This window comes from Arabidopsis thaliana, chromosome 2 (assembly GCF_000001735.4).
Source record: "Arabidopsis thaliana chromosome 2, partial sequence".
Classification (NCBI taxonomy): Eukaryota; Viridiplantae; Streptophyta; class Magnoliopsida; order Brassicales; family Brassicaceae; genus Arabidopsis; species Arabidopsis thaliana.
In genome coordinates, this window is record NC_003071.7 from 9,456,420 (window position 1) to 9,479,532 (window position 23,113).

At 35.7% G+C, this 23,113-nt stretch overlaps 6 protein-coding genes and 1 non-coding gene across 22 annotated transcripts; 4 read left to right on the forward strand and 3 right to left on the reverse strand.

The window, feature by feature from the left end:
- Positions 1-1,366: 1,366 nt before the first annotated feature.
- On the reverse strand, positions 1,367-4,500 carry AAT (aspartate aminotransferase). Of its 3 annotated transcripts, none has more exons than NM_179691.4 (11): positions 4,434-4,489; positions 3,757-3,866; positions 3,394-3,628; positions 3,222-3,315; positions 3,040-3,143; positions 2,709-2,957; positions 2,492-2,605; positions 2,331-2,414; positions 2,070-2,240; positions 1,872-1,985; positions 1,367-1,732 (listed from the first exon to the last, which is right to left on the reverse strand). In NM_179691.4, the coding sequence occupies exons 3-11, from the start codon at positions 3,607-3,609 to the stop codon at positions 1,592-1,594; spliced, it is 1,287 nt and encodes a 428-aa protein (NP_850022.1). In that variant the 5' UTR covers positions 3,610-3,628; positions 3,757-3,866; positions 4,434-4,489; the 3' UTR covers positions 1,367-1,591. The 3 variants fall into 3 exon arrangements, with proteins under 3 accessions (NP_850022.1, NP_565529.1, NP_001031394.1); NM_001036317.1 differs by having other exon boundaries at positions 1,391-1,732; positions 3,757-3,919; positions 4,434-4,500; NM_127791.3 differs by having other exon boundaries at positions 3,757-4,489.
- ALKBH2 (oxidoreductase, 2OG-Fe(II) oxygenase family protein) lies at positions 4,499-7,142 on the forward strand. Of its 9 annotated transcripts, none has more exons than NM_001335789.1 (9): positions 4,499-4,730; positions 4,886-4,967; positions 5,053-5,117; positions 5,287-5,398; positions 5,512-5,727; positions 5,966-6,082; positions 6,163-6,355; positions 6,438-6,656; positions 6,733-7,090. In NM_001335789.1, the coding sequence occupies exons 2-8, from the start codon at positions 4,923-4,925 to the stop codon at positions 6,632-6,634; spliced, it is 945 nt and encodes a 314-aa protein (NP_001324998.1). In that variant the 5' UTR covers positions 4,499-4,730; positions 4,886-4,922; the 3' UTR covers positions 6,635-6,656; positions 6,733-7,090. The 9 variants fall into 9 exon arrangements, with proteins under 9 accessions (NP_001324998.1, NP_001324999.1, NP_565530.1 ...); NM_001335790.1 differs by having other exon boundaries at positions 4,576-4,775; positions 4,894-4,967; positions 6,733-7,088; NM_001335788.1 differs by having other exon boundaries at positions 4,499-4,775; positions 6,438-7,090.
- Positions 7,143-7,172: 30 nt separating this feature from the next.
- Positions 7,173-9,103, forward strand: AT2G22270 (hematological/neurological-like protein). 2 transcript variants are annotated; one of them, NM_127793.4, is made up of 6 exons: positions 7,173-7,450; positions 7,536-7,612; positions 7,815-7,938; positions 8,021-8,122; positions 8,208-8,510; positions 8,588-9,101. In NM_127793.4, exons 1-6 carry the CDS (start codon positions 7,346-7,348, stop codon positions 8,861-8,863), a joined length of 987 nt encoding a protein of 328 aa, NP_565531.1. In that variant the 5' UTR covers positions 7,173-7,345; the 3' UTR covers positions 8,864-9,101. The 2 variants fall into 2 exon arrangements, with proteins under 2 accessions (NP_565531.1, NP_001323955.1); NM_001335794.1 differs by lacking the exon at positions 7,173-7,450 and having other exon boundaries at positions 7,484-7,612; positions 8,588-9,103.
- A 58-nt stretch (positions 9,104-9,161) lies between these two features.
- On the reverse strand, positions 9,162-9,234 carry AT2G22280. Its single transcript has one exon. It is a non-coding gene; the product is annotated as a tRNA-Arg (tRNA).
- A 735-nt stretch (positions 9,235-9,969) lies between these two features.
- On the forward strand, positions 9,970-11,529 carry RABH1d (RAB GTPase homolog H1D). Its single transcript, NM_127794.2, has 4 exons — positions 9,970-10,265; positions 10,578-10,648; positions 10,732-10,932; positions 11,035-11,529. The coding sequence occupies exons 1-4, from the start codon at positions 10,149-10,151 to the stop codon at positions 11,267-11,269; spliced, it is 624 nt and encodes a 207-aa protein (NP_179816.1). The 5' UTR covers positions 9,970-10,148; the 3' UTR covers positions 11,270-11,529.
- A 3,270-nt stretch (positions 11,530-14,799) lies between these two features.
- SR1 (signal responsive 1) lies at positions 14,800-20,227 on the forward strand (the record flags this gene model as incomplete). Of its 3 annotated transcripts, NM_001124889.2 has the most annotated exons (15): positions 14,800-14,970; positions 15,047-15,219; positions 15,768-15,887; positions 15,980-16,095; positions 16,217-16,305; positions 16,476-16,518; positions 16,615-16,825; positions 16,913-17,023; positions 17,140-17,426; positions 17,549-17,606; positions 17,700-18,064; positions 18,143-18,822; positions 18,908-19,436; positions 19,529-19,846; positions 19,922-20,211. In NM_001124889.2, exons 2-15 carry the CDS (start codon positions 15,180-15,182, stop codon positions 20,051-20,053), a joined length of 3,099 nt encoding a protein of 1,032 aa, NP_001118361.1. In that variant the 5' UTR covers positions 14,800-14,970; positions 15,047-15,179. The 3 variants fall into 3 exon arrangements, with proteins under 3 accessions (NP_001118361.1, NP_001325089.1, NP_850023.1); NM_001335795.1 differs by having other exon boundaries at positions 14,800-15,669; positions 19,922-20,053; NM_179692.3 differs by having other exon boundaries at positions 14,804-15,219; positions 19,922-20,227.
- On the reverse strand, positions 20,159-22,540 carry UBP4 (ubiquitin-specific protease 4; the record flags this gene model as incomplete). Of its 3 annotated transcripts, NM_001335796.1 has the most annotated exons (7): positions 22,290-22,462; positions 22,113-22,204; positions 21,928-22,038; positions 21,544-21,642; positions 21,264-21,452; positions 20,803-20,984; positions 20,314-20,713 (listed from the first exon to the last, which is right to left on the reverse strand). In NM_001335796.1, the coding sequence occupies exons 2-7, from the start codon at positions 22,116-22,118 to the stop codon at positions 20,314-20,316; spliced, it is 987 nt and encodes a 328-aa protein (NP_001318266.1). In that variant the 5' UTR covers positions 22,119-22,204; positions 22,290-22,462. The 3 variants fall into 3 exon arrangements, with proteins under 3 accessions (NP_565532.1, NP_001318266.1, NP_001324040.1); NM_127796.3 differs by lacking the exon at positions 22,113-22,204 and having other exon boundaries at positions 20,159-20,713; positions 22,290-22,540; NM_001335797.1 differs by having other exon boundaries at positions 21,928-22,213; positions 22,290-22,540.
- Positions 22,541-23,113: the final 573 nt, after the last annotated feature.

Sequence of the window (23,113 nt, forward strand, 5' to 3'; positions counted from 1 at the left end):
TATAAATTAATAAATATTAATTTATCGATAAATTAATAAATTAATACCTCTCTAAATTAATAAAATTTTGCAATTTCAATATTATTAATTTATAGAGGTTTTATTGTATATCTTTCAACGTTTTTTTTTGTTTAACCAAGAAGTTTTAGACCAAAGTGATCTATAAATATCTTTGGACCATGGATCATAACTCCTCCAAACGAATAATTGAACTAGAGTGCAAGATTCAACTATTGATAGAAAGACTGAAAGCTTATACGTAGTACTACACAACCACTTGCTTGTTTATATGTTGAAGTTTTTATGGTGAACATTGTCCTAGCGATATCATTAAATCACGAGGGTTATAATTAGAAACGTCGTTGTCAAAGAGTCGAGTCGATCGTGAATAATTGTGGACCTTGTGAGTGACTGTAGCAGCCGAAGCAGTGACCACAAACCAAAAGCGTGATGATTGTGGTTAAAGCAAAAGCCACAAAGTGGGAAGTGGGTTTATTACTTAATTTGTGTAAACATGCATGAGTGGTCCTATATATTAGAAATGACCAAACAAATTCTAATTTTTTTGTAGTTGGATGTTTTCATGTCTGAGTTCATACTTCATACTATCACGGATCTGCATGCATGCATGTCAATTTATGATGTAGTTAAAAAAAAACATATTTTTTGATAAAGCAGTGACCATTCGTTCGTTTTGATAACAAATTAAATTTTTCAACCAACAGATTTTTTTTTTCTTGTGCACCCTACCAACAATTTTTTTTCCCCTTTTCATGGCCTCTTCTTATAGCCGTATACATTTCAAGCCACACAACGAGCTTTGTCCTCTTTTCATATTCTTCTTGTTTTCTTTTGTTTTTATTTACTTGCTTTCACTGTTTACTTTATGAAAAATGATCTGATTGAATAATTTGAGACGTTTCTAGGGTCAGTTAGTATAATTTGGCCGTGATTTAATATCAATTCTTGCTGGACACACATTTTTTGTTTGTTTGTTTATGATTACTTTTAATTCACCTAACGATTACAAAATTTGATTTAAAAAACATGTTTTTTGGACTAAAAATGTTTACAATAAATGAATGTACTACAAAAAAAAATCGGTGTGGTGATTTTTAATAATCGTCAAAAGGAATTAGACAGGAAAAGTTCTCATAGATCGTCTTTAGATGGACTTCTTATTGGACCCGGTTCGTGCAAAATCCAACACCAATAATCTGATCATCTAACCAAAGAATGCAAGTGGATGAGACTGATTAGTAGATTTAGAGGACAATTGTTGTTTCCACGACGACGTACCAAAGGAACGCACTGTTGCGCAATGGTTTTGAGCTCCTTCAAGGATTTTTTTCCAACTGTGCAACGATTTAACTTCTTAATATTTTGACATAATCGGATATAACCTTATTACACAAGCAACCTTAAATACTAATAAATGATTTACAATTAAGATAATTGTTTATGGTTATATATGAATTTGAAGGAACGAACAAAGCATAGAAAAAGACTTTTTATTGGATTGGAGACAAAGCTGATAAATAAGTTACAACATATCATAAACAATCTTAAACACATTTCTGTGTCCGAACTGTTAAACGGAGACAGTGGCACGGAGTGGCTCAAGGGCTTTCCTGATCTTCTCAACAGCTGCTTGAAGAACGTCGAGAGATGTGGCATAAGATATTCGGATACAACTATCATCTCCAAAAGCATCACCAGGAACCATTGCAACCTTTTAAACAAACAGAGCCAAACATATGAACTTGTTAAAAACAGAACAAAAAAATGTCCAAATCTTTCTCAAGTCTATGTTCAAGAGCTGTTTTGTGCTTCTTGAAGGTAAAGAAGAACATTTTGTAGACGAAGTTTACCTGAAACTTGTCAAGAAAGTATAGTGCAAGAGACGACGAATCATTGATCAAACCAAAACCTTCAGCTTCTGATCCATAGTAAGCACTGAAGTCAATAAAGAGATAAAAAGCTCCCTGCAAGTAAACAATGCCAACAATCAAGAAAAAGACGAAGAAGAAACTAGCCAGTAATAGCCTCAAAGATAAACGGAGAGGTACCTGAGGTTCAGAGATCTTAACACCTTTGATATCACCTAAGCTTTTAACCAAGAAATCTCGTCTTTCTCTATAAGCTTTAACCATCTCTGCAACCGTTTCTCCTCCAGCTTTGCCTAACCCAAGCGCAGCAACACCTGCTTTCTGAGCAATGCTACTAGCTCCTGAACTAACCTTAAAACAAAAACCAGAACCGATTTCATCTCATGATCGCTGCATTTTTTCGATAAAGATTTAGAGAGAAATATGTTTATATCTAGATACCTGGCCTTGTAATTTACTGCAAGCTGCCACAATATGTTTAGGACCAGCAAGATATCCAAGCCTCCAACCCGTCATTGCGAAAGCCTTTACATATCATATGATCAGTAAAGAAGAATTTGATCGGTCGACATTAGAAGCCAACTCAATAATAAATACTTTACCTTTGAGAAACCGTTTACTGTCAAAGTTCTTTCATACATGTCAGGCAAAGAAGCAAAGCTTGTGTGTGTTGCAGGTGCATAAATAATGTGTTCATATATTTCATCCGAAAGCACCTATAAAAGAAATGAACGAAACAGAGTTTTGTTTTCCAGCTTAAACAGTTCAGCAAAAACAAACTGACTTAAAAAGACCAAGGAGGCGTTTTATGCTATATACCAGAAGTCTTGGATGCTTAGCAATGATCCGTGCAATCTCTTCGAGCAAACTCTTGGGGTAAACAGATCCAGTAGGGTTGGAAGGAGAGCAGAGAATAAGAAGTCTAGATTTTTCAGTCAATTTAGACTCAAGATCCTTTGGATCCAACAAAAAATTGTTAGAAATCTTGGTAGGAATAACCACGGGCGTTGCATCAGCCAATCTCGCCTGTTCTGTGTAACTCACCCAATACGGTGCAGGAATTATAACCTAGTGAAATACAATTCATTGTTACAAACAAAATCACATCGAAAGAATTCAACAAAAGCTCGAAAGACACGGTTTTAATTACTTCATCTCCAGGAGAACAAACTGCAAGCACTGCTTGTAAGAGACTTTGTTTAGCTCCATTACTAACCAAGATCTGATCAGGCGCATAAGACAATCCATTCTCCTCTGAAAACAACCAGAATACAAACAATTTGACTCCGTTTCGACATAACTGATTTACAAAGCAAAAGCGTTTCTTTATACCTTTTAGCTTTCGACATATTGCTTCTCTGAGTTCTGTAATACCTGCATTTAACGTATACCTAGTAAAACCTTCTCGAATCGCGTTGATCCCAGCCTATACGAAACAATCGATTCAGAACAAACCACAGAGAGAGACAGAACATGGCAAAACCAGTAGGAGAAATGTATTAACCTCAGCTACGACTTTGGGAGTGTCGAAATCGGGTTCTCCCGCAGCTAGTCTAATAACCGGAACACCGGATTGAACAAGAGTGGCTGCAAGATCGGTTATAACCATAGTCTTGGAAGGTTTTAAGGACTGAACTCGCGGGCTAAGTGACATATCTACTGATGATGAAAGAGTCTCAGCATCATTTGGTTTGGCCATAGCGCAGATTCTAGATGACATATTCCCTGACTTACAGTACCTAACCATTACAGAGACCTAAGTCAACTACATTGACCAGTGATTGGAGCAATGATTCAGATTTCTAATCAAAAGAGTGCTCAAAAGTGACGAAATTGAATCGAAGATTAGAATAGAGACGAAACTCACGAGAAGGAGAGACGGAGGGGTTGTTGGAACCGAACTGACCCGATTGGTTTCTTTGAATCTGGGAATGATTCACCTCTGGCGGCGGCGGAGGAAATGACGGCGACTGAACTCTGAGAAGCCATTGGAGAAGTTGGGTTGGTGAGAAGAGAGATAAAGAGTCGACCTTTGAGGTGGGATTTGTAAACGAGAGAGGCGGAGAGAATGTGGGAGGAGTTGGTGGAACAATGTTAAGAAAATGAAATTAAAAATATTTTAAAATGACATTTATATATGTTCAAAATTAGCCACCAACCAACCCTTTGAATTTGCAAACCAGAGTTAGAAAGCTAGTCGCCGGCGGCTGATGATGTCACCGGGAAAGATTTTTCGTTTGTTTCATTTTATCAGTCACACACTTGTATAACTATATTATTCAATCATTAAACCCTAATCTTAATCCTAAAAATATGGGAAAATATATATCTATAGCTATAAAAAAAGTTAATATTCTTAAGGCATTAGGCATAATCTAGTTAATAGACTCCAATCTTGGGATCAAGTAAATGCCTAAAATAAGGATTATAACTTAGAAGCTTTGGAGTGAGATTGCTACGAGAATAAACAAGGATCACAACAACAGACACTCGATGCCAAACTTACTTAACTCTTAATTTAACAAGGAGAGAAGAGAAACGAACCAGGGATCAGATTCAGGAAAGCAAGTAACTAAGCAAGCTCTTTTGGAGAAGAAAAGAAAGACAAGGACAAGTTTCTCGGTTTTGGGATTTTACGTTTTAACTTTACAAAACAGGATTAAACCGAAATTGAACCGTACAAAACCTGTGCTTAATACCGTCATCTCAAATATTGAACCGTAATAAATCGACAACAATATAAAATTGATTTTGGTTCACTAAGAGGACCAGACTTTTCTCTCGGACTTGAGACACTGGAGAGACTGAATACGACCATGTCCTCTTCGCTCCATTGCTCGGGTAAACTTTTAACAAGGGTTCGAAATCGAATACACGAATATCTCGGTTTGTTCAATTACTGAAACCAATCGAATTTTTTAATCTGTTTCGATTTTCTAGTTTTAGCATTTCCGGTTTAGTTCGATTTAAATTATTCGGTTACCGTTTTTGTTTAGAATCACAGAAAAAGGTGAGATTAAGGAGGAGCGAAACATGACGAATCCACTTAATTCCACCGCCGCTAATCGCTCTAACCAGGTATGTTTTCCGGCGATAACTCATCGTCAGTTTTGATTATGTTCCGACAAAAGTGTGATTCCGTTCTGATTATCCATTTTCTCAGCCGTCTTCTGATGGAATCAGCGACGGTCAAATCACCAATGAGGAAGCTGAATCACTAATTAACAAGTAATGACTTCATCTTTTTCATGCGAATGTTTCTTCCGGATTTACTAATTGGGAAGAAGCAATGTTGCTTAAACTAAATTTGCATGCTTTAGGATTTAGTCTGCTTTTGAATGTGGTTTTCTTCACAAAATGGTTTTTTGGTTCCAAGCCTTTTCAATGTTTCATATAGGAAGAACTGTTCAGGGCACAAGCTAAAAGAAGTAACTGATAGTGACACATTCTCTGACAATGGTAAAGATGATTCAGATACCAAGAAAAGATTCCATTACCATCAGGATCAGGTATTTGTCTCATTCAATTACTACGTAAAAGACAACTTGTGCTTATACACTAAATATGAGCTTCTAGAGAAGTAGGCCTCCTTTCTGAGTGATGTTGTATGTTTGCTGTGTAGCGGAGGATGAGTTTGACATCGATTGTGGCGGTGGAGTCTCCTTCATCGAGCAACGCTCCCTCTAGAAAAACCATTGATCTTGGCCATGGAAGCGACCTCATTTACATTCAGAGGTTTCTTCCATTTCAACAATCTTGGACTTTCTTCGATTATCTCGACAAGCATATTCCTTGGACCAGGCCTACTATTCGTGTCTTTGGTCGATCTTGCCTCCAGGTTTCCCCACTTCCTCTTTCTCTGTCATTTGTTTTTGTATACATATGATCCATTGAAGCTTTATTGTGTCTCCTCGCGGGTTACATTGAGTATTGTGCAATGTGAGGAACAAAGATTGCCAGGGCCATTTCCATGCTTGGATTCAACTTGTATCTCAGAAATCTAAGTCACAATCATGTGAAGTCCTGTATAACTTGTGTTTGTGGCCTTCTAATACATATGCATTTGCCACCTGTAGCCGAGAGATACTTGTTATGTTGCAAGTAGCGGATTGACTGCGTTGGTGTACAGTGGATATCGACCTACCTCCTATTCGTGGGATGATTTCCCACCTCTCAAGGAGATTCTGGATGCTGTAAGATTGAAAACAACTATGCTATGTCCCTGTGTTCTAGTGGTTGTTTGAACTAAAACGTTTCTATTTCGTCTTGTCAGATTTACAAGGTGCTTCCTGGAAGCAGATTCAACAGCTTGCTCTTAAATAGATACAAAGGTGCCAGTGATTATGTGGCTTGGCATGCAGATGATGAAAAGATTTATGGTCCAACTCCAGAAATTGCTTCAGTCTCGTTTGGATGTGAACGTGATTTTGTGTTGAAGAAAAAGAAAGATGAAGAATCTTCCCAAGGTAATGGGACATTTGAGTCATGCTAAAGTGTTTTCCTGCATAGCCAGGAACAAGCCAACTTTTGTTTGGTGTGAACCTGCAGGGAAAACAGGAGACAGTGGACCAGCTAAGAAGAGGTTAAAGAGAAGCAGCAGAGAGGATCAACAAAGTTTGACATTGAAACATGGATCGTTGCTGGTGATGAGAGGATACACTCAAAGAGACTGGATTCATTCTGTGCCAAAGCGTGCAAAGGCAGAGGGCACTCGTATCAACCTCACATTCAGGCTTGTTTTGTAAATTGAGCATCATATGCAAGAAGGTGGGCTTGATCTTGGTCTCCATTGACATATTCTAAGCTTCTCATCTTAATTCTCTATAAACATCAATTGGTGTAGACATTTCAAGAAGCAAATTGGACGGGAAGATTGATAAGGAAGAGTGGCAAAGTCTTGTCTTGTGTAGTCCCTCTCTTAAACAACATGACGCTTTAACATCCTTGTCCCCTAGAGAAATGACTTGATCAAGTGCAAATATCACTCACAATCAGCCATACCAATCCCTGTTCATCTAAAGACATGGTAGACTCATCTAGCTAGAAACATGAAGTGTGCATAATTCACTAGTGTAGATCTTGCATCCACACTCACCCTTCATACTTGTTTTGCAAACCGAGCATCATAGAGTCGTAGACAAGGTGGGCTTGATATTCATTGACCTTTGAATAGGCTTTACGCAACCTTTTTTGGTATTTGGATAGCTTTGAATATTTCTGATACAATAAACTCTGTTTTAAAAGTAATCTAAAAAGATAGACGTTACAAAAAACAAAAAAAAAGCAACGTCCACTAAAATTTAAAACAAAAATAAAATCATTTGACAGAACATATAAAGCGAATAAATAGAAAGAAATAATAAATAAAAGATTTCTCACTCACAAACGAAATTTTCAGTTTTAGAATTTGAAAACGTTTTGATCAAAGAGAGTGTGAATCAGTGAATCAGAGAGTTATGGAAGAGGAGAGAAACAATCCGCATCATTCCACCGCCGATCTTCTTTCTTGGTCTGAGATCCGCCGTCCTGACTATTCCACCGCCGCTAATCGCTCTAACCAGGTTCGTTTTGCCGGCCAGAACTCATCACTCGTCTGATTTCGGTTTCGATTAGTGAAATTTCGTTCTGATTATCCATTTTTCTCAGCCGTCTGATGGAATGAACGATGTACTTGGCGGCGGCGGTCAGATCACTAACGCGGAAACTAAATCACTTAATACGAAGTAACCGATTTCATCTCTTTTCATGCGAATTGATTTCTATGTTGATTCTAGGTTTTGTTAAATTTATCGGATTAATATTGATTCTGGAGAAGCAATTTTACTGGTGAATTTAGTCAATGTTAAACTCGATTTGCTTGATTTAGGGTTTTGTTTGATGAATTAGGGTTTAATCTGCTTCTGAATGTACCAAGTCTCTTTTCAGTGTTTCGCATAGGAAGAACTGTTCTGGGCATAAGCTAAAAGAAATGACTGGTAGTGACATATTCTCTGATGATGGTAAATATGATCCAAATCACCAGACAAGAATCCATTACCATCAGGATCAGGTACTTGTCTCATCCATTTTTACTTTTGTTAGGAGTTAGTTGATGATAATGGTATCTTATGTAATGGTTACTGGTTCTGCAGCTGAGCCAGATATCATTCAGCGGCGAAGAGAATGCAACAACTCCCATGAATGGCAAAGATGATCCAAATCACCAGACAAGAATCCATTACCATCAAGATCAGGTACTTGTTTCATCCTCCATTGTACTCTTTTCAAGGATTCAGTTGATGGTAATGGTATTCTAAGTAATGGTTATTGGATTTGTAGAGAAGCCAGATATCTTTCAGCGGTGAAGAGAATGTGACTCCAAAGAAACCAACCACTTTAAACGAGGCTGCTAAGCAAAAGGAGTTGAGCAGGACTGTAGAAACCCAAGCAGATTCGAAGTGTAAGAAGAAACAGATATCGAACACCAAGAATAAAGCAATGAGTGGGCATGACATCTTTGCATCTCCTGAAAGCCAACCTCGCCGCTTGTTTGGTGGTGCAACACAATCAGAAGTTAAAGGAAATAAGAACACGGAGGAATCTGCACCGAGGAGCTCGCGTGCATCTGTCAAAACCTCAAACGTAAGTAGTGTCATTACATCATGATGATTTTTGGGATGGCTAGAAAACTGACCTGTTTCAATAAAAAAATTTAACAGGGGCAAAGCAGCAACAGATTGTTTAGTGAAGAACATGTTGTGAAGTCATCAAAGAAGATACATAACCAGAAGTCTCAGTTTCAGGGGCTCACAAGCAATGGTATCTTCAAATCTGATAAAATCCCTCCTGGTTATTCAGAGAAGATGCAAAGCTCAGCCAAAAAGCGGGAAATGAGCGGACACAATATATTTGCAGACGGGAAGTCGGAATATCGGGATTACTATGGTGGTGCGAGGAGACCTCCTGGTGGCGAGAGCAGCATTTCATTGGTCTAAAATAAGTCTTAAACCACAGACACTTTTTTTTTTTTTTTTTTTTGGTTTAAGACAGACACTCTTAATATGTTCATGTTTAGGATTTAGTTTTAAACAAAGTAGTTTGTGTTCGTGTGGTCTTTTTTTGTCTACGGTCTCATTTATAATGTAGAACTTCAACACAGGCTCATGTGTTCTCTTCTCTTTCTGTGCCTCTTTCTTCATCTTTTAATCATTTGAGAAGACGAAGGCAAAAAAAAATGGCTTCAAAATTCTTTTAGTATGATGTCGTTTGAATAAGATATCAAAAGTAAGTAGGCGACTCCACTGGGGATCGAACCCAGAGTCTCTGGTTTCGTAGACCAGCGCCTTATCCATTGGGCCATGGAGTCATCTCTGTCTAATTTGAGACGTTTAATTTTAAAATTGTCGCTTAATCTATCATTAATGAATGCTTTTGCCTCTTGGACTGAGTTCTCTAAAGTGATTGGAAAATAAAATTCTATTTTGTGAAAACATAGTGTACACTATATAACAATATATATAAATAAATAAAATAATGTCACTTGGCCCGTTGGCCGACAAAAACAAATATAAATAGGGTAAATTTGGTGAAAGGACCCTTTTTAAAAAGGTATAATTGGTTTATGAAGGACAAATTTGTTTGTCTTGTCTGGTTCAATCCAATCCAAAAACAATTCATATTAGTTTTGGTTTAGATTTTTATTATTTTATAGATATCTAATCCACTTGTTCTCAATTTTCTTACATAAAAATGGATTTTAGTTATTTTTCGGCCAACTCAAAAACACAAAAGAATTAAGGTGACATTTGTTTTTGTACCTTATACAACAAAAAGAGTTCATGCAAGTCTTTTGTCGTATCCACTTTCACCCACCAGGCCCATAATCTAGTTATTTTTTGTCAACAGGCCCACAATCTAGTTATAAGTAGAGAGAAACTATTTTCCTTGTTAGGCCCAAACATCGATTCACCACTAGGCCCATTAGTATGCTTAGCGAGTTACAGTCACGCGCTCTTTATTTTTGTGTTGCTCTGTTTCAGTCTTCCACGGTTCGAGAGGCTTTCATGTGTGTTCTGTTTTTTTTTCAACGGACATAATACGAGAGAAAGGGTAAAATTGACTTCTCACAAGCCGTCCTCGTCAACGTGCTCGGCGGTTTCTTAACTTTCCAAAAATAGGCTATTCTTTCTTCTTCCTCCAGCTTTCATCTTCTCTTCAAACATTTCTCCGAGGAATTTGAGAATCTGAATCCAACATTTTCGATCTTTCAAAAGAAGAAGAATGGCGTCGGTGTCACCATTAGCGAAATATAAACTGGTGTTCTTAGGAGATCAATCTGTCGGCAAAACCAGCATCATCACTCGTTTCATGTATGATAAGTTCGACACAACCTACCAGGTTAAATCTAAAACCACATCGATGATTCTGTTTCTCTGTTTTTGCTGTTTGATTTTAATTCTGTCTCATTTTTAACGTTTTTGATCATCGAAACAACATTTTTAGAGGCTCGATTTTGCCTCACTTTATCTCAACATTCATTAATCCTAGTTATTACATTATCGTCGTCAATCACGTAAATTAAAGACTACCGGTAGAATTTATCTACCACATAGATCATGTAGATACAATGCTGAATGTAAATTTCTTTTAGTTGTAGTAATCTTCACAAAATTTATACATTAGTCTCATAAATCTTTGTTTCATTCACAGGCTACTATTGGAATTGACTTCTTATCGAAAACAATGTACCTTGAAGATCGAACTGTTCGTCTGCAGCTATGGTAAGAAATGCTGTTTTTTCTAGGGCTTCTCGCAATGTAATATTCGCAATGAGGAAGCTAATAATGTGAATTTTCGTTTTTAGGGATACAGCTGGACAAGAAAGATTCAGGAGTTTAATACCAAGTTACATAAGAGATTCTTCTGTTGCAGTTGTTGTTTATGATGTAGCCAATAGACTCTCATTTCTCAACACATCCAAGTGGATAGAAGAAGTCCGTAATGAAAGAGCCGGCGATGTTATCATTGTTCTTGTCGGTAACAAGACTGATCTTGTCGAAAAACGGTATTTGATATCATAAGCCAACATTACAATTTCTCTGTTTTTTCATTTGATGAGATTGTTTTGAAGATGTTATTTTTTTCTTTTTCTTGTGAATTTTTTCAGGCAAGTTTCTATTGAGGAAGGAGATAGCAAAGGTCGTGAATACGGAGTTATGTTCATTGAGACGAGCGCGAAAGCAGGATTCAATATTAAGCCTTTGTTTCGCAAAATCGCTGCGGCATTACCGGGAATGGAATCGTATTCAAACACTAAAAATGAGGATATGGTTGATGTAAACCTGAAACCAACTTCGAATTCATCCCAAGGTGATCAACAAGGAGGAGCTTGTTCATGTTAATGACCAGAAGAAAGAAAAAGAGATGTATCTTTGTCATGAACAAGAAGAAACTTAGATCGTCCGGTTATAGATCTCAGAATGGTTCCATCAATATCATTGTCTGTCCAAATGCTATATAAAAAGAAATGTTGTGAAAGGTTAGTATTCAACTATGAACACATGTTTTTGTGAATTCTGAGTTGTTACCAACACTCTCTACATGTGATGTGACTTGTGAGTGTATCTTTATCTTAATAAGAGCAGAAAATCATTTTAGTTTTGGATAGTTTCGTGTTTAATGTTGAACTGAATGTCTAATTGACGAACGAATCATGCATGGACTGATTTGGCTGCATATAGCTTAAGGGACATTACCGGAAAATGTTGCATCACGCAACAACACAAGCACATAATCTGATTAGTATTACGCATATATGAATAAAAGTGTTGTATCGAATGCCACAACTTACCAGTACTCAAGCTAGCTTGTCTTTGCAACACCTTTTGCGTAAGCTCTAGAAAATTTACTTGACACTGACCAACTTTCGATCATGGATTCATAAACCGACAATAAGTTTCAGTTCTTGGAACTTGCCATTCTCTCAGATAAGGTAGAACCGAGATAATAATGCACATGTCTTGGCCCTATACAAAAATTAAATTGTGGATTGGAACAAGCAATGCAAATTAATAAGTTAAGACAGTTTTTAATTGTTTTCAGCAATAATCAATTATAAATTAGAAGAATAGAATTTTGGAAAAAGAAGGGAATCTAACTAATTAAAAACATGTGTCACGTATTAAAGACTCTTTTAATTCTCTCAGTCTTACAAGTGTAAAAAAATTCAACACCTTTGTAGTCATAATAAATTTATGCTTATCACAATATTTAATAATTGTAATTATTAAGTATTAACTATATATTTATAATTCATGTATGATTTTTAAAATATTGTTTATTCACTCAAATTGGTCAATTTAAAATAAATTTTAATTAAGCTCTAATTTTAGTTATATTATGGTGAAGAAATAATTATGTTTTCCTTTAATTTAATCAAAATATAAAAGGATATGGTATTCTTAAGTAATTGGATAGATTTTTGTAATTTCTCATCCGTAAAAGTTGTACATATAAGATTAAACTTCTTCTTTTGTTGGGTCAACAAAAATATAATACATTCTTATTATATTATTTTCTTATAAATAAATATTTAAATCTCTTAAATCATTTACCTTACTAGGAAATGTTTGCTAAAAATTAAACATTTACATAACTTCATGAGATAAGGTTGAAAATGATGTATTACATAAGCTTGTTCTATTATATATACAGATACAATCTCATACTGAAACATCTATTTTCATATCTAACTTCAATCAAAAACTTAATTAGGTTTTATCATGGGTTATCAAGCAGATCTAAAGCAAATAAGCTTCTTCACAGATCAATGTGGTTTTTGCAAGAAAAAGATTTGTCCAAAGCTTGATGACATCTACATGTATAAGTACGTTTTTTCATTTTTAAAAAGCATTTGATTTAGCTGTTTTATCGTAATTTATCTAAATTGTTTTTTTGTCTCGTCAATCTAGTGACACTCCCTTCTGTACGGAGGCATGTCGAGAAAAACAGCAGGAGGCTGATAAAGGGAAACATAAATTAGAGAAGATAATTGAAAAAGAAGATGAAATTAGATAAAAAGTTGAAAAGCATACTCATAACAATGTTGATTGATTTCATATATTAACATCATCCTAATTTTTATTCTTGTCAAAAAATTAGGAATGACAATAGTTTTTTCCCCCTACATTTTAGTAGTTAATATTTCCCATTTTAAAAAGTCAAACCCCATCATGTATCATATATATTGTAAGATAAGATATGGTGAAATCTTCTTGATATATGTACTAGATTTCTATGTAAGAAAAAATTTATAAAGCACATATTTTATTCTTTTGGTAAAAAATTTCAAATGTAAATGTTTGAGACCAAAAAAAAACTTTATTTTGACTAGTTGTAGATTTTTTCTTCTTTTTCCTTTTTTTTTTTTTTTTTTTTTTTTCTTTTTCCTTTTACTATCTTATTCTCTATCTTCTTTTTTAATATAAATATGGGTGTGACAGGTATGAAAAAAATAAAAAAAATTAGAATTTTTTTTTCTTCTCTCATTTTAGTTTATTTCTGAAAAAAATGAGTTAATTTGATAACAAATAAAATTTGTGTGGATTGAGAAGAATTTAGACGAAAAAAAATTCTTCAAGAGTATATACCAGTGCACACTCGTAAAATCGAACACTGTTTTGAAATAGTATTAAATTAAATTAAAAACTAGTCTATAGTATTAAATTAAAAACTAGTCTATAGTATTCTTTCGCCCAAAGAAAAAAAAAAAGAAAAAAGTTTATAGTATTAAACTAAAAACTAATCTATAATGGCATGTCGGAATTTCTTTTAATCGATATATGAAACATTGTTCAGGGTGATTTTCCAAATAGATAAATAGGGTTCGAGCTCCCGAACTTATAGCTTTTGGGCCTTCCTCGTCTTCAGTTTGGACAGCTACGTAGGATTCTATATAAAATCACAAAACTTTAGAGGCAAGTGATGTTCGTCTTGCGTTAGGACTGCTCCATTGCAAACAAGTATTGTTTATGGATATTTGTGAAATTTCTGAGTGAAACAAACATTTTCCTTGTTTTCAAATTTCAACCAAGTCTCATGGTCTGTTTTACTAATATTAGTGTTTAAAACTCTATAAAACACATCCTTAGTATTTTTCGGATTACCACATGTTTGCTTTTTGTTGAAGAAAATTTATCTCTAGTGGCTAGACATACGAACATCGAAAATTTAGCAAAACGATTTCTTTTAAATTTCATTATTTTCAAATAAAACAAAAATCTTAAAATGCTTGGATTTTTAACCATTTAAATTATCACCTTTTAGTTTTTTTTCTTTTTTTTTTCGTGTGCAAGGATTTTATTGATTAAATGCGTTTGAGTTATACAGAGCCGAAAATGAAAAAATCTTTTCGGATACAAAGCCGACGGGTACATAGAAACCCCCAGAGACATGAGGCCAAAAAAGGCGAACAAACAAAACAAGCCTTAAAAGAAAATATACAAAGATAACAGTTACAAGTAATAGGTAAAGCCTCCAAAACAACAACACTGAAAATTCTTCCCAACAAGCAGCCGATTAACACTTTCATGGAACAGGTAACAGCTACCGAAGTAATAGTTAAAGTCTCCATTTTCTTCTGTTTTATAGAAAATTTAGGTAATATTTCATATATATATATATATCACTCAGAAATTACACAAATATTCAAAAAAAATCTGAACATTGGGAGCAAACTTTTTGAAGCAAATCAGATCATAAAATTAGATAACCCGTAGTTACAAAAAAAATACTTATTGTTCTATAATATAAACTCAGCTCTAATCAGATTCCATTTGCTAATTTAACCGTATAAAGATATTTCTAATTTACAAGATTTTAAAATACGAGAATGACAGTAGGAATTAGAAAAAACTAATATAAAGCAGAAGAATATAATCGTCAACACGTGATAAAATAATAACCCAATGGATAATTTAATACTATTACAGAACCAAAACAATCAATAAGCAAAAAAAAAAGGCAAAGTCCCGGAACTTGCGTCAGAAGAATTTTGACTAGAAAGAAAAAAAATCAATTTCGACGGCCATTTTTTTCTCTCATCGTACGGATTCCTATCTCTCACTACTCAGATGCTTCCTTCTTCACTTTAATCACCCTTTTCGATTTTCGTTTTCCAGCTTTTTGATTCCTCTGTTTCACCAAGTAGACGAAGTAGAAGAAGAAGAAGAAGAAGAAAGTTTTCACCTTTACTCTAAAAGTTTCACTTTTTATGTCTGCTTTGAAGCTCTGAGATCGGAGAAAGCAATATCTATGGCGGAAGCAAGACGATTCAGCCCAGTTCATGAATTAGGTGAAGTGAAAGTTTTCTTCTTTCTGTAGTATTTGAGATATTTTTGTTTGCGTGGGTCAAATCAAATCTTTATCCGATCTATTTGGTGTGAGTATTGGTATATAGTCATCAAAGTTTCAATCTTTATCTATTGGAATCTATTCAAAAGGGCATTTTTATCCATTATTGGTGTGAGTGATGATTTGTTCTTGTTGAAAGTATATTTTATCTGAATATTCATCACTTACTTATTAGTTTACTTATCCAAGTTGATAACGAATCTATTCTAAATCATGTTCATCATTTTTAGTGGGTTACTTTTTACTTCTTTACTCTTTAAGTTTCTATGCATAATTTATGATTGTTATAGGCAGCTAAGAATATCTTGGGAAATTTAGTATCGTGTGTTGGTTATACTTTAATTAGCTGCTTCTTGTGAGGAAGTTGACTTTTTAGCTACTACATCAGAAGGTACTATAGTGTCTCTTAAAAGCTTTCTTGATGAATGATATCTTCTTAGTTGTACTAATTTTTGTGTGTCTTCTGATTGCAATAATTGTTGTCCACAGATGTTGGACAAATACTCTCAGAAGCACGACATCGATGGCTTCGTCCTCCTGAAATCTGTGAAATTTTACAGAATTACCAAAGATTTCAAATTTCTACTGAGCCACCTACTACACCATCAAGTACAGCTAAAGTTTTTCATAAACATTCAGTGTAGAATGGAACTTAAAAGTTCTAAGACTGATGTTCATGGTAAATCTCTTCCTCTTTTCAGGTGGGTCTGTTTTTATGTTTGATCGAAAGGTGCTCAGATACTTCAGGAAAGACGGTCACAATTGGAGGAAGAAAAAAGATGGAAAGACTGTGAAGGAAGCTCATGAGAGGTTGAAGGTAGTATATAAAATATGTTTCGTTTACTAAGTAGTTCTGTGAGAAGTATGGTCAATAGAGGAGCACCTTGTGATTCTTTGTGCCTATTAGTGATTTCTCTTGCTCGTGAATCTCTATGCAGGCGGGAAGCGTTGATGTTCTACATTGTTACTATGCGCATGGACAGGACAATGAAAACTTTCAAAGACGCAGTTACTGGTTGCTTCAGGAGTAAGTTTATTATAGCTTATAACTTTTACATCATTTGTTTGTGATCTTAAACTATTATGATAGATTCAACATGAAGTATAATACAAAATAGCTAATATGTCTTCGAAGCTAACAAGCACAACACCTTTACTAATTCTCTTGTTCTTTTTTTCTGTTGGTGACTAATGCAGAGAACTTTCCCACATAGTTTTTGTTCACTACCTCGAAGTTAAGGTTAGACCCATCCTATTATTTGCTAATTTCTCTGCCTCACTAGTTTTCTTTTCAAGGAAGTTGACATTCTGAGAGTGAAATTTGTAAATGAATCAGGGTAGTAGAGTTTCTACTTCTTTTAACCGGATGCAAAGGACTGAAGACGCGGCTCGGTCTCCTCAAGAAACTGGGGACGCCTTGACCAGTGAACATGATGGTTATGCTTCTTGCAGCTTCAATCAAAATGATCATAGCAATCATTCACAAACTACTGACTCAGCAAGTGTCAATGGTTTTCACTCTCCAGAACTTGAAGATGCTGAATCAGGTGCTTCTTCTTTCACAACTACCTATTGAGGATTCCTTACTTAATTGGTCTCTTATCTTATACATATTACATACATTCATTCTGCAGCATACAATCAGCATGGAAGTTCCACAGCTTACTCTCATCAAGAACTTCAGCAGCCTGCAACAGGAGGAAACCTTACTGGTTTTGATCCTTACTATCAAATCTCTTTGACGCGTAAGTTCATGGTTACCTGGTTTTACGTTCCTTTTTTCCCTATCCAGTAAAAGAATAAGTTCCAAATATCCATCTGATACCTCCAACCGGCATATGATTTCTTACCTTTTTAACAGCCAGGGATAGTTATCAAAAAGAGCTTCGCACAATCCCCGTAACTGATTCTTCAATTATGGTAGACAAAAGCAAAACTATCAACAGTCCTGGAGTAACAAATGGGTTAAAAAACAGAAAATCCATTGATTCCCAAACCTGGGAAGAGATTCTGGGAAATTGTGGTTCTGGAGTTGAAGCCTTACCTTTGCAGCCTAACAGTGAGCATGAAGTGCTGGACCAAATACTCGAAAGCTCTTTTACAATGCAAGATTTTGCTAGTCTACAAGAGTCCATGGTCAAAAGCCAGGTATACACAATTCTGATGGTATCTGGCTCAATTTCTGCATTCCTCTTCCTCAGCTGTGCTGCTTAGTGTTTTCTATGTATTCTTTGAGTATCTGAATACTCTTTCGTTTCAAACTTCTGCAGAATCAGGAGTTAAATTCAGGACTTACATCTGATCGTACCGTGTGGTTCCAAGGACAAGGTTAACACTGCACTCAGCTTATTTTGATAAAAGTTTGGAATTTATTTGTCTTTAAAAGCTAACCGTCAATTTTTTTTTTTGTATCAACTGCAGATATGGAGCTAAATGCTATAAGCAATCTAGCTTCGAATGAAAAAGCTCCATATCTATCTACGATGAAACAACATCTGTTACACGGTGCATTGGGCGAAGAAGGTCTGAAAAAGATGGACAGTTTCAATCGCTGGATGAGCAAAGAACTTGGAGATGTTGGTGTTATAGCTGATGCAAACGAGTCCTTTACTCAATCAAGTTCAAGAACCTACTGGGAAGAAGTTGAGAGTGAGGATGGGTCCAATGGTCACAACTCTAGGAGGGACATGGATGGATATGTTATGAGTCCTTCCCTCTCAAAGGAACAGCTCTTTAGCATCAATGACTTCTCTCCAAGCTGGGCTTATGTGGGTTGTGAAGTGGTGGTAAGCACTGTTGATCAATTTATCTTCTCGGGGAGTCATAAGATAGGTTTGTGCTTATTTGTTTTTGCAAATTTTTAGGTTTTTGTCACTGGAAAATTCTTAAAGACTCGGGAGGAGACTGAAATTGGCGAGTGGTCTTGCATGTTTGGGCAAACAGAAGTTCCAGCAGATGTTATATCTAATGGTATTCTCCAATGTGTTGCTCCTATGCATGAGGCTGGAAGAGTTCCCTTTTATGTAACATGTTCCAACAGATTGGCATGCAGTGAAGTGCGTGAATTCGAGTATAAGGTTGCCGAGTCTCAAGTTTTTGATAGAGAAGCAGATGATGAGTCTACTATTGACATTCTTGAGGCAAGATTTGTTAAACTGTTGTGCTCGAAATCTGAAAATACAAGCCCTGTTTCTGGGAATGACAGTGATTTGTCACAATTGAGCGAGAAGATTAGTTTACTACTTTTCGAGAACGATGACCAGTTGGATCAGATGCTCATGAATGAAATCTCCCAAGAAAATATGAAAAACAACCTTTTGCAGGAATTTCTGAAAGAAAGCTTACACTCATGGCTTTTACAAAAGATAGCAGAAGGTGGAAAAGGTCCAAGTGTTTTGGATGAAGGTGGCCAAGGTGTATTACATTTTGCAGCTTCTCTTGGTTACAACTGGGCCTTAGAACCAACAATAATCGCTGGTGTAAGCGTTGATTTTCGCGATGTAAATGGTTGGACCGCACTTCATTGGGCAGCTTTCTTTGGCAGGTGAGTAACTTCTAGAAAATGTTCAGTAGTTCATCTTCTTTTTCTTTGATTTTTGTATTTGAAACAAAGGTATTTTCATATTCAGGGAGAGGATAATTGGTTCACTCATAGCTCTTGGTGCTGCTCCTGGAACTTTAACTGACCCAAATCCAGATTTCCCATCAGGAAGCACACCTTCTGATCTAGCCTATGCTAATGGTCACAAAGGAATTGCTGGTTATCTCTCAGAATATGCCTTAAGAGCTCATGTTTCTTTGCTCAGTCTAAATGATAAAAATGCCGAAACTGTTGAGATGGCTCCTAGCCCATCCAGCTCATCATTGACAGACTCGTTGACAGCTGTACGTAACGCTACTCAGGCAGCAGCTCGGATTCATCAGGTTTTCAGGGCTCAGTCTTTCCAGAAGAAGCAACTAAAAGAATTTGGAGATAAAAAGCTTGGAATGTCGGAGGAGCGTGCTCTTTCGATGCTTGCTCCTAAAACACACAAATCAGGAAGGGCACATAGTGATGATTCCGTGCAAGCCGCTGCTATTCGGATTCAGAACAAGTTCCGAGGTTACAAGGGAAGAAAAGACTATTTGATTACCAGACAAAGAATCATCAAAATACAGGTGCATAAATGTTTTGATAAAACCAAACTAAAGGTCTTGATTCGTTTAATGTATGTCATATTCATAACGGTTTTTAACTGGCAATGGTGCAGGCTCATGTGAGAGGTTATCAGTTTAGGAAAAACTACAGAAAGATAATTTGGTCAGTGGGGGTATTAGAGAAGGTGATATTACGTTGGAGACGGAAAGGAGCTGGTTTGCGCGGGTTTAAGTCAGAAGCACTTGTTGAGAAGATGCAAGACGGAACAGAGAAAGAAGAAGATGATGATTTTTTCAAACAAGGAAGAAAGCAAACAGAGGATAGGCTACAAAAAGCTCTTGCAAGAGTGAAATCCATGGTTCAATATCCTGAAGCTAGAGATCAATACCGTAGATTGCTAAATGTTGTCAACGACATCCAAGAAAGCAAGGTAATTATACTAATACACTAACCTTAATCTCCTTAGAATCAATAAAACTAAACAATCTTGATTCTTGGTTTATAGGTTGAAAAAGCTCTTGAAAATTCAGAAGCAACTTGTTTTGATGATGATGATGATCTGATAGATATTGAAGCATTGTTGGAAGATGATGACACATTGATGTTGCCTATGTCCTCATCTTTGTGGACCAGTTAAATCACTCTCAAGCTTTGTTGTGATATTGTGTCACAGTATTATTGACTCATTAAACTTGTAAATTCTTGTGTAATCACTCTTCTCATATACTGTAACTGCATTCATGACTCTAATTTAAATGATATATATTTGAAACATAAATCAAACTTATGTAACCAAATAGTAATCTTGTCATTAAAACTGTACATGGTTATGTTCTTCGAAGAGAGAGTAAGAGAGGAGAGGTTATGTTCTTGTCAAATGACTAAAAGCTTTTTTCTCTATCTTGTTCCGAGGCTCTCGTATAACAAGATGTAGCCATGATCAGTATTACTTGAGTACTCTTGCGATGAACCGAAGAATGTTTGAACAGCAGATTCTTCAATTATTTCGACACTCTCATCATCAAAGAAGAGCCAGTGGTTATGGGATTTCACGAGGCTAACATAATGACCGTGGTTAGGTCCACTTCCGACATGAACCACGACTGCAAAGAGAGAGTACTCAATGTCCACATATTCATCCACTGTGTTGCTGAGTTTCAGTTCCAGAGGGAAGACGACTCTGTACGATAGCTTCTTGTAGCGGCCCAACTGTTCCATGTATTTGAACCGTTTCAGATGTATAACTAAGATGTGTGGCGGTTTCTTAATCTTCATTCTCTTCTGCGCTTCTTGTAAACTGCACAAAATAGCATTAAGGATCAAGGAAAGTTAGGAATTAAAGAATGAAAAGCGAAGGGTGCGGATTAAGAAATAGCAGTTTCATACCTGCAGCATTTGTCACAGAAAAACTTGTCTTCTGCATGTAGAGTCTCTGTGGAGCTGAAGTTTTTCAAACAGCTAGTTATCGAACTGTTCTGTTCAATATCAAGGCTCAGGTCTAGGAAAGTTTCATCTCTTGCTGTTACTGTCTCACACCGTAGACACCTTGTCTCGTTGGTAAGTATACCCTGTAATGAGTTTACACATGCTAAGTCACTTGAAATAACTGGAAAAACTTTATAATATGTGCTGTTTGCTCTTGTGATTGGGTTTGGTTTGGGGACAAGGAAGGAATTTAAGCTTATCCTGAAATGTTATTGATGCTTACTGCGCATCTATACTAAATGCAGCTATAAGTCGATGACCAAATACATTTTCCACATAACTAATCTGGTATCTAAATGAGGCCCAAAATGCAGTGATCGTGTCTTAGAAAAAAGATGAGCTATTTAATAAAAGCACCTAACCTGAAAAATCTTGTGCACCCAAGTAACAATTGGCTCTTTATGAACACCATTTGCCAGGGGAGCTTTCAGTACATTTGCAATCTTTTCAGGAGATGATGAAGTTTCATTGTCTGCTTTTGTGGCTTGTGTCTCTTTCTCTAAGATCTCAACAAGTTCATTTAGCAAATAATTCAGGAACTCATGTGCATCCTGCATGAGATAGTAACACAATTTACTCTACAGACATATATACTTTTCTTACAATTTGACTATCCTCATATAAGAAGAATACACAGAATACCTGATGCATATAACTCCGGAAAAGCTCATTCTGTTTCTTCAACCTTTGCACAAAGCGCTTCGGAGCGATAACTCCTGTTTTCTTCTTCTGGGAACTTATCTATGGGAAAAGGAGCAATAAAATTAGCTTCTTTGAAAAAGTGAAGACATTAGCGATTATTGATGAACATTAAGCAAACATGTTCACAAATCTGCAAAGCCATAGTTTCAACAGTGGCTAAGTAAAACAAAACCAGCATGTGTAAGAATAACCAAGCCATATAGACTTGTCAATTAAATGTTTCACCAGTCAAAACTTGTTTTGCTGTCGTAGTAGAACATATCCATCCATCAAAAGATACACAGACTAAAACCTAAACATAAGTCTTTGAAGTACAAAAATAACCTGCGAAAATAAGTCAGCCAAGCAGGTCAAGAGATTCTCCTCAGCATCAGCTTTATTATTTGCATAATGTTCAAGCAATTGTTCACGAAAGGGAGCACAAAAATAAAGAGCCTGCAAAAGAGAAAGGTTCATCAAACAAATTAGTCTATGGATGAAACTTGTTCAACTCCTGGAGACTTGTGCACAAACATAGAATGCAAAACAGACCTAAGATCAACAACCCAGTCCTGCCATAAGCTACCACATCTATAAAACCTTTTAAGAACTGATACACACTCTACATTTACTTAAAAATGAAACCTTTTGTCAATAAATCTAATTCCAAAAGCAAAACGACATGGAAACTGAAATGAGGACTCGACCTGCAAAACACTGTTACAGTAACAAGTGTTGCCGAAATTTTCGAAACCGAAGTATCGTTCTCCTTCCGGGAACTGGTCGCCGAGAGCTTTCTCGAGTTTGGACCCCGCCGCGCCCATCAGCCCTAGCCTCCGTAACACCGTTAATTTCGTTCCGATTCACACAGAAGATTCTCAGATTTCGAAAGTGTTGAAATTGGCGAAGAAGAAGAAGAAGAAGATCGATACTGAAATTTCTGTTCCTCGCGAATAATAATAAATTAATGGAACTTGTGTTTGACTATTTTAAAAGGAAAGATTAATATGATAATTAAATAAATTATCCTCTATTTTTCTGTATTTAGCGATTTTTTTACATCAAAACTATGAATTAAACTCATTTTATTTTTGAAATTAAATAAGTTTGGCTTGTATGAAGTTTATAAAATGAATTGAAATTTGGAAGTTAGATAAAAGTCAATTTTCTTTCATGTCAATGCTTCAAGAAATATATAATTTCATCTAGCTCTAAGTTAATAATTATGCATATATATATATATATATATATATTACAAGAAAAATATGTGTTGGAGAATGCCAAGTCTTAAGATTGACTTGACTAACCTTAATTTATCTACTTAGTTTTACCTTTTTTTAAACCATATTTTTGTCTTCAAGTTTTTTTTTTTTCACCAATCTTCAAGTGTTTTGGATTGTAATGTTATGGAATAATAATAAACTTTTCATAACCACAGCTAAATAAAACAAGATGACCAAAAAACAAAGACCATTAAAACTATCTAATTCTGTGATAGGGATTTTAAGAGAGAGCGAAATGTCAATTATTC